Source organism: Centroberyx gerrardi, chromosome 7, assembly GCF_048128805.1.
Source record: "Centroberyx gerrardi isolate f3 chromosome 7, fCenGer3.hap1.cur.20231027, whole genome shotgun sequence".
NCBI classification, from domain to species: Eukaryota; Metazoa; Chordata; class Actinopteri; order Beryciformes; family Berycidae; genus Centroberyx; species Centroberyx gerrardi.
Genome location: NC_136003.1, coordinates 30637000 through 30646999, shown reverse-complemented (window position 1 = coordinate 30646999; position 10000 = coordinate 30637000). Strand labels below are relative to the sequence as shown.

At 43.8% G+C, this 10000-nt stretch overlaps 1 protein-coding gene across 1 annotated transcript in view; it reads right to left on the bottom strand.

Annotated features, from left to right (window-relative positions):
- The window catches only part of rapgefl1 (Rap guanine nucleotide exchange factor (GEF)-like 1), a 22048-nt gene extending 13340 nt beyond the window's left edge, over window positions 1-8708 (bottom strand). The window contains exons 1-4 of the mRNA XM_078284533.1: window positions 8665-8708; window positions 6624-6828; window positions 2249-2346; window positions 1594-1706 (exon numbers count right to left, since the gene is read on the bottom strand). Of these exons, the coding sequence (XP_078140659.1) occupies window positions 1594-1706; window positions 2249-2346; window positions 6624-6828; window positions 8665-8708 (460 nt within the window). The remainder of the gene's footprint in view (window positions 1-1593; window positions 1707-2248; window positions 2347-6623; window positions 6829-8664) is intronic.
- Between the last annotated feature and the right edge of the window lie 1292 nt (window positions 8709-10000).

Sequence of the window (10000 nt, the reverse complement as noted above, 5' to 3'; positions counted from 1 at the left end):
CGAACTGTCTGTCCTCCTCTCTCTCTCTCTCTCTCTCTCTCTCTCTCTCTCTCTCTAACTCAACAGTGATCTATCCTATCTCCAGTTCATAAATCTTCTCCTCTGTCTGTTCTAAACAGCCGGTGTCTGGTCGCTCTTTCCCGGGAAAAATCCTCTGCCGCACAGGAAGTGATGCGTTTTACGTTTCCGGTTTGTTTGGAATCAACAGAAGAAGAAGAACTGGGTAGTTAGCATGAGCAGCGATAGCCACCATGGCTGAACAGACAGAGAAGAGAACGCAAGCTGCTGGAGGGGGGTGGCATAATGATTTATAATGACAGAGCTGGAATTTTAACCAAAAAATAGATAGAACAGTCTGAACACCTGACTGAATGTTCTGTGTTTCTCATTCTCTTAAAGCCATTTTGATCTAAAGGCTTCTGCTTAAATGCTTGAAATGAGTTTCTTAGACAAATATAAATAGTGAAGTTGATCCTATGTATGAATTTCTTTCCAAAGCCTTTGCCTTTCCATCAAGGCAAAGAATCTAAAATATAAGATAGTTTTGATTTGTTTAACACTTTTTTGGTCACTGCATAATTCCATTTGTGTAATTTCATAGTTTTGATGTCTTTACTATTATTTTAAAATGTGAAAAATAGTAAAAAAAAATAGAACAGCCAATTCCACTATGGAATGGAAAGAATTCAAAGAAAACAGACTGTCTCCAGTGCAAGTTTCACATTTATCGTGACTAAATAGCTAAGCTGTCGGTCAGAGAGCTTCAGAGCATGATGATGATGATGCTGATGATGATGCTGATGATGATGATGATGATGATGATGATGACTTAGCTGTTTAGTCACAATGAACAGCGAGTGAAGTGTTTTCTCTGAGTTCATGTTGAGTCCCTTGTAGTGAGTGTGCAGCAGCTTCCTGTACTCAAACCCTTTTCCAGGGAAAGTAGCGATTGGCTGCTCAAGTCGGTGGATGATGTCATGCGCTAATTTGCATATCACTATATCACTTAGACCAACAAGCGGCACGAAGCAGCGGCCAATCAGATTCAGCACTTTAGCTCTGTTCTCCTGCTGAGCGTGTCACGGCCTCCTCACACTAACTAGCACTCCTATTGGCCGGCCAGCCCAGCTGTTTTCCTATTGGCTGGAGTCGTCACAAAGCATCAAGGAGTTTAAAAAGACTGTTGATGTGGTTAAGCTAGGTGTGTGTGTGTGTGTGTGTGTGTGTGTGTGTGTGCAGGTGTAAGTGTGTGTGTGTGTGTGTAGGTTGTATTCCCTCTTGAATAAAGGGGTGTGTCAGGGTGTTTATGATTTGTATATCAAGAACACAGAGGGCAGGTGTGTTTGCATATCGAGTGTGTGTGTGTGTGTGTGTGTGTGTGTGTGTGTGTGTGTGTGTGTGTGTGTGTGTGTAACCCTACTAGGCAAACAGTACTGTTATGTACTTGTATGCCTGCAGGTGTGTGTGCATCTGTGTGCTTGCTTGCAGATGTGTGTTTATTTCCATGCTGACAGGTGTGTGTGTGCGTGTGTGCGTGTGTGTGTGTGTGTGTGTGTGTGTGTGTGTGTGTGTGTGTGTGTGTGTGGGGCGTACTCTCGTCGGAGCCTCTGAAAGCCTCTCTGGGCTGCAGACAGGCGTCGATGCGTCTGAAGTGTCTGAAGAGCGGGCGAACCTGCTTCTTCCTGCTCTCCTTCTCCTCCTCCGACCTGCACACACACACACACACACACACACATACACACACACACACACACACACCACACACACACACACACATACACACACACACCATCATGAAAGAGAACTGACATTTTCTGGTTCTCAGCATCAAATTGTTGTTTTCCATCTTTACTAACAGATTGCTTGAATCCATTCAGTTAGATTGTTGAGTTTCTTCTTCTTCGTCTTATTAATCGTACCACTCTGATACTTTAACAATAATATAATTGGATGGGAGCATCAGCTAGCTGTGGCTAAACAGTTGCAGACAAACTTGGACCTATGGAGTTTTTTCTGTGCATTTTATTTATGTGAAAATATCAGGGATTATTATTACGTTATTAATTAAATTGACATTCAAATAATTTATCTATTCAATAACCAGTAATAACAAATCACAAAGCTATTATATAATTATTATGGTGGCACAGAAAAAGAGCCGTACTTAAATAGAGAGAGATCAACATTAAGATAGAGAGAGAGAGAGAGTGTGTGTGTGTGTGTGTGAGTGTGTGTGTGTGTGTCTTACGGGCAGTGCAGGATCTCAGTCCATCTCTGCAGCTTGAGGACGTCCTCCACCAGCTCCGGGTAACGACTCAGCTCCTGAACCGCACACAGGTACAGCTCCTGCACACACACACACACACACACACACACACACACACACACACACACACACACAACAATACAACACAATTTAACACTACATTTTCACAAACAGCTATATCTGACAAGGGGGATGCCATGTTTGTGTACTGTGTGTGTGTGTGTGTGTGTGTGTGTGTGTGTGTGTGTGTGTGTGTGTGTGTGTGTCTGAGCAAAGGTTAAACCAAAGCCAAGGTGTGCAGAGCTGAGTCAGCTGCGTTGCTATGACAACCCTGGCTACCCCAGCAACCAGCTGCCAAAATCAACAGTTCCCACCCTGTACCACTACAGAGGTATTATAGTGTGTGTGTGTGTGTAGGTGTAGGTGTGTGTGTGTGTGTGTGTGTGTGTGTGTGTGTGTGTAACAGAGTTGAAGAGACGTTTAAAGGGAAATTCCGCTGTTTTTCTTTCACTTTCTGGCCGGTTTCTGTCATCAGAGAGATTAAACTTCACTTTCCCTCTGCTGCTGCTCTCTGTTTTGGTTTGGGCCGGGAGCTTTAAAGAGGCAGGACGCCCCGTCATGTGACCATCATATATCTGCAGGGACCGATGGGGTTATTGATCAGCGCCGGTGACTGAACCATGACCTCACCAGCTGCTGACATTAAGAAACTCCTTCACACCTGAGACTCTGTTAAACACAGTGTGGGAACTTTCTCTGCTGCTTCCTGCAGTCTCTGCTGAGGAAGTGGGAGTTGTTATGATTGGAGCATTTTATTTCTGGCTCATCTTTGTCATTGAGAGAGAGAGATAAAATGTGAACATTACAGCCGAATCAGCTTGAAAAGGTTCATGTAGACTCTGAAGGCAGAACTTGAAAATAAATGTCACTTTACAACAAGTAAAAAAACCTTTTTAAAAGTAACACAGTGTCACGCCTGCTCCAGCTACTCCGTGACATGTTTTGTTTTTGTTTCTCCACGTGCGTTTCCTCCCTGTCAGTCTCCTGTGACAATTGTCTGGTTTCCCCAGCTGTCTCTTGTTAGTAATTTATCCTCATGTATTTAGTCTGTGCTCTCCTCTGCCTCTGTGCTCACTTGTTGTTTTGCATTAGCCTGTACAGCCTGTGCAGCGACTGTTTAGTAGTTTTTCATCTGTAGTTTAGCTGTCTGCCTTTTTGCCTGAGTGGCAATAAACCCTTTTTGTTCGCCTACCCACCTGCCTTCCTGTGATCTGCATCTGGCTCCTACTTTTCATTCCTGTCGTCCGACCGTAACATACAGACGTTGGTGGGTGGGTGGGGTGGGGTGGGGTGGGGTGGGAGGGATATTGGAGGGGTGGGAGGGATAGTGGGACCTCCACAGAGGGACATGGGTGAGGCTGAGGGTTTGGTCGGAGAAATGAGGGAAACAGTCGGGTATTTCTCTGTTTTTTCCTTCTATGCTTGGGATAATTGCTGTGAAAATTGTAAAAAGTCTTGGATACCAGGAATGTCATTTTTTAACATATATTTTATATACAATGTTGTTGTACATTAGTTAAATTCCAGGCGCAGAGCAACATACCTGGCACTGCCCGCCTGCTGCTTGTTTCTATTGCTTTGTTTTAATCTACTGTTCTATCTATCTTCTATCTTCTCTGTTTATGTTCTATTGTCCTATGCTTGTTTTTATTGCCTTGTTTGTATTGCACTATGGCCCCGGGGGCACTATATTTCGTTCCTGCTTTTTGCATAACCCGTAAGGAGAGGAATGACAATAAACAATAAACTGAAACTGAACTGTGTTTGAGTGACAGGTCTGATAACCAATAAAACGTGACGCTCCAAGGTTTAGCGCATTCCGATTAGAGCGCATTGTTCTGAAAATAAAGATGAAACGTTGCATGTGCTGAGAGGATCCGGTCTGCAGGAGAGCTGCATGCTGCTGCCCGGTCAGGATTTACAGTCAGCAGCACTCAGTGTGACCTCTGGGCCATCGATCACTCTGTAAAGAGCAGGTGGCACTTCAGGATCTGTCATTTTGGGACAAAACCCTTCATTTCTGGTCACAGACTCTTCCTGGGTGATCACATCCCAAAATACTGACACTGAACTTCTAGTTTTACAGTTTTAGATCCAAAGCTGTGACCTATGACCTTTGACCTTCTTCACTATAGGTTGCTTGAAACTTTGGTGTCTAGGACTTGTCGTCTCTTCTACTCTCTATAAGCGGAGGTGGTACAAGTCGAGTAAAAGTGCAAAATATAATCTGGTAGAAGTTGAAGTACTATTTCAAATCCTTTACTCAAGTCAAAGTATAAAAGTACATGGTCTTAAATGTACTTCAAGTATAAAAGTAAAAGTCATCGTCTAAAAAAGTCATTTCTAATGTTCTGAACTGGTTTTCTGTTGTCGTTCCTCTGAATCCCAGATGAGAAAGACTCTGCAGCTCAAATCACGAACGTTAATTCTCTCTCTCTTGTTGCGTCTTCCTCTCTTCTTCTCTCTCTGTCCCTTTCCCTCCTTTTTGGTGTCACTTTGATGAACAAGCAGCCGATCACGTCTGGAAATCAGCTGATGATTTCCCGAGTCTTTAACGAGTCTGCTGTGAAAATGTAGTGAGGAGAAAGTCTAGAGTTTTGTTTTGAAATGTAAAAGTCAAAAGTCTTCAGTGAAAGAAGAGCTGGTCTGCAGAGTCCCTTGTGTTTACAGGAGTGAAATAATCGCTCCCTGCTCTCAGCTGCAGGACAAACTGGATTATCCCCCTTTGCTTTAAAAAAAGCAGTTTGTCTGGGAAGCTGCTGCCTCTTATCAGAGCTGCCGGTGAAGACAGAGGAAACGCTGCAGCTTACAGGTTTTTATTCAGTCCAGAATCAGGTTCTCGCCCGGAGTCTCGGCTGGAAAAAGCCGGTACAGGTCCCAGTCAACAGTCTGAGAAAAACCCTTCTGTCTTATAACTTTAATTTGATTGGTTGAAAATGTTTTATTGTTGTCTCTGCAATCAAAAAATCGCTCTGAGATCGAACCAAACATAGATATAGTTATCGTTTTGGATGTTTTTACAGTTATCGCTGTAGCAAGGACACAAACACCCTACTTACTTACTAACGATTTGAATCTTTTTACAGTTATAGTTATCTTTATAGTTATCGTTCCAAGACTCTAGTTAATTTTTACAGATTTACCGCTGAGAGCATAGAGACGGATAATAAAGCAACAAACAGCCTCATAAAGAGTTTTTACCCTGTGACTGTTTTTAAATGAGCAGCACGACGGCACTTTACTAAGCAACTATCGCACTTTGCTGACAATGCATGTACTGCTGCGTATGTTTTATGTTTTTATGTGAGGGATAACGCCCGACGAGGTGTCCATTATCAGGAATTAATAGACGACGGGGAGGCCAGAACCGTCCGACGCGCAGCGGAGTTACTTAAGGGTTAGTTAATGCTTCTTAAGCATTAACTAACCCTTAATTAATATACCCTTATTGTAAAGAGTTACCTCCTCTCATTCTGTCTTACCCCACATTCATACTGCGAGCAACAGTATGAATGCAGACGACGAGCATTATCCCGCTTATACCATGGTCACTTGCCAAAGAAAAAAAAATGAAGACTATTAATTTATATTTTCATGCGTTTTGTAATCAAAATCTAAAGTTTTTCACAAGCCATAACTCAGTTTCCCTGGTAACACCTGAGGGTTTGACTAATACCTGGAACAATCATTACCATCCCATAAGGTTCTTATGCGATGGAAACGTTGTTCACTACTCCAGTAGATAGGACGAACCTTAGATACGAAAGCTAACGTTATGCTAGCAAGATTCAAAGTCAATAACACTGCGTACGGTTGACAAACAGTAAATATAATTTGACAGTATGTTTAACAACAAGACTAGCTAGCTATCCAGCCATGTCACTGTCCCCAAATCAATATCAAGATTTTCACGAACAAATGAAATTGTAAACGGAGGCTTTGACTGCGTCCCTGTTGCTATGGTTACTCATTTTAGATACAGGCTGATGCTACGTAGCCAGCGCATTAATTTAGAACGGTGAACAGACAGTTTCACTGGAACTACTTAGTAGGTGTCCATTATCAGGAATTAATGGACACCCTGCAGCCAATCAGAATCGAGTATTCACCCAGATCATGGTATAACATGCTTTAATCTTGTTTCTTCTGTGTCCTTGTTCTTTTTACCCGGCCTCTTATGTGTTTATTTCCCTGAACGATGCGAGGCTCCTGATCATGAGTTCCAGTGCATTCTTATGTAAATGTAAATAAAGGTGAAAGTTGTGTGTGGCTGGGTGCTGAAGGTGCTGGGTGTCACCTTGGGGAAGCTGTTGCTGCGGTCTCCCTCCTCCTGCAGCAGCTCTCTGTAGGTGTCCAGGTAGCGGAAGGCGATGCTCAGCACCGCCTGCTTCCTCTCCGCCCCGTCCAGCCCCCCCGGCCAGCCCTCCCCCTCCCCCTCTTCTCCTCCCTCTCCTCCGTCCCGCTCCCCGTCTCCCTCCTTCCCCTCCGTCTCCAGAGAGAATCTGGAAAGGTGAGGGTTAAGGAGGAAACTGGAGTAGGCGCAGCAATTTTAAACATCAATACATCATTGTCAAATTAATAGTGATATCTTGGTCTAATGACTGTAAACCAATGAGAGCATGCCGGAGTCGATTGGTCTCCTCTGTTTCTCCACATTAAGACTACATTTCCCATCAGCCCCGTCGCTTCCCGCCCCCCTCCTCCCCCTCCCTGAAGAGGATCAACATGTTGGAAGTGATTTCTCCATCTTCCTTTCCCTCCTTCCACCATCTGCTGCCAGAAACTCTTTCAGTTTTATCTCCGTTTGCTCTGGAAGAACAGAACCTCTTCCTGTTTTGTGCCGTAAAGCGATCCAGCAGATTTCCCTCCAGATCCACCAGGTGGAGAAACTATGGAGGATGCAGAGTAGAGGCTGATAGAGGCTGAATTTACAGGAATTATACTAATGTCTGAAAATGAATGTGGTGATGATTTGATGTTAAAATGCTTCATACAGCACCTTTAAATGAAGGGTTAGGGGTTTGAATCTCACATGGCATGCAACACCTGAGTCTCTGCTTCTTTTCCTCTGGAGTTTATGTACACTAGAGGCCAGATACTCTAGATACTTTAATTAGCTGAACATCAGCGGACGGCGTGTTCAAACAGCCGCAGACAGATCATTACTGGGATCCGACTTCACGGATATCGCAGCAGCAGCGAGGAAACGCAGGAGATTCTGTTAACGAACCGCAGAGAGTCAGATACCGCACTGCCAGCAGGATGACCCACATATCACCGCATGGGGAACAGTGTATTCACATCGCCAGGAACAGCACACACACACACACACACACACACATACACACACATGCACACACACACACACAGTGGGCCACACACACCCACCCACCACACAGCTGCAGGCTAGATGTAGAAGCAGCTTTTAGCCCATAATAACAGCCTAGATGTGGTGAGGCTCGCACACAGACACACCCCTCGCCCACACACACACACACACACACACACACACACACACACACACATACACACACTTTGCCTGTCTCTTAACACGTCGTCCCTGGGTGTTTCTTCCTGTCTCTAGCTGTATTTCCCTCAGCTGGCCTGATGGGGGCGCTGTGAATAAAGGTCAAAGTTTTTATCCAAATATTAAATCTCAAACTCTCAAATTTAAAAAATGCACTGATTAGCCTGATGGTGGCGCTATAATTCAACATGTTTAACTTCACTGTGACTGATCAGACACCGCTGGTCCGACTCCGTGTTCTGGTGTGACAGCAGGACACTAATCGGCCTGATGGGGCGCTACAACTAAAGTTAAAAATGTTACTCTTACATTTTAAACACAATATCTCTGACACCATCTGATTTTGATGAAATCCAGAGGGATGAAGCATTTTGCCGCCGTGTGCTGCTGTTTACAGACGTCACACTGATCAGCCAGCATTTAAAGACGGGCTGTATTGATTAATAAAGATTAGTGTTTAGAGTAATCGATTTTTTTGTCTTTAAAATGTCAAAAATAATGACAAATGCCATCACAAGTTACCAGAGCACAAAGTGACTCTTGAAATTGCCTCAGTCTGACCAGCAGCCAAAAAACCCAAATTATTCATTTAATAATGAGATGAAACAGAGAAAAGCAGCAAATCTTCGCATTTGTGAAGCTGAAACCAGCAAATGTTTGGTATTTTTACTATATATGACTAAAACAATCAATCGATTATCAAAATTATAATCGATTAATTTTCTGTCGATCGACTAATCGATTTATCGACTAATGGTTTCAGCATTTGTTACACTGACTGGCCTGATGGAGGGAGGAGGCATCTCGTTACTGATTGGCTGAAGGGTCGCCTGCATCATTAGTGGGGGACGACATGTTGACTGTTTTCTGTTTTCTTTCTTTCTTGGGAGGAAGGGAGGAAGGAAGGAAGGAAGGAAGGAAGGAAAGGAGAGGAAAGAGAAGAGAAATATGACATTGATTGAACTCTGCTTTCTCATTCTCTCGCTGCTTCTCCATGTCTCTACATCCCTCTCTGTTTCTTTCTTTCTTGGAGGGAAGGAGAGGAAGAAGAGGAGGAAGACAGATGAAGAGGAAGTAGCTCTTTATTGGCTTTATCCCTCCGTCTCGCTCGCTCTCTAGCTACTTTCTCTTTCTCTCGGTGGGATGGAAAGAGTGGAGGAAGAAGAGAAGAAGAGGAAGGCGACAGCGGCTGAAATAACCAGCTCTTTATTGCTTTTTCTCTCTCTCTCTCCGTCTCACTCGTTCTCTCTCTCCATCCCTCCCTCCCCCTCTGTCCGCCCACATCGCTCTGCTCCCTGCTCTACTTCCACTTTTCCTCTCCACCTCTTGCGCTTTATCTGTTTTCTCTCTCTCTCTCTCTCTCTCTCCATCTCTGCTCTTTCTGTTCTACTCGTCTTTCAGCTATCACTCGTTCACTGCAGAGAAAACAGCGATGCATTCATCACTGCTGCAGATACAGATTCACTTTCACATTAAATGATGCAGCATCTTATTCCTGTATATAGAAAACTCTATTTTGCATTTTGCATTGAGTTTTTCTTCCCCTGTCTGGTCTGATGGTTTGATGCTTGTCTCTATATTATATGTGGAGGTGATTCGTCAAATGTTTTAATTGTGTTTTTATGTTTTGTGCCTTTCATAGTGTGTTTTATTGTGTTTTTTAATGTGTTTTTAATAAGTTATTTTATTGTAAACCCTGCCCACAAACACATTTACCTTATGGGACAATTACATTTGAATTGGATTGAATTGAAAAATGAAACTTTGAGTATCAGCCAATGTCGATTTTGTGTTGAAAATTGCCGCCAAAAAGGATCAAAATGCCCCTAAAACTCAGATCAAGGGGACAAAAATTCCCTCTGAAAAGAAAACAGGTTCATTTCTTGCCCTGACCTGATCTCCAGTCTGATCCCGTGTCTCTGCACCTCTCTGTGATGTGCAGAGTGTTCAGCAGGCTGATCCACCCAGTCACACACACACACACACACCCACACACACACACACACACACACACGCATGACTGCCTTTATGAAATGTGCTCACAGCGCTGCGCTGTGCAGCCGCATGTGGCAGAGAGCAGGCTGCTGGATCCAGACCGGCCGGGAGACAAGGAACGCATGACCACCACTTTAATATATATGTGTATG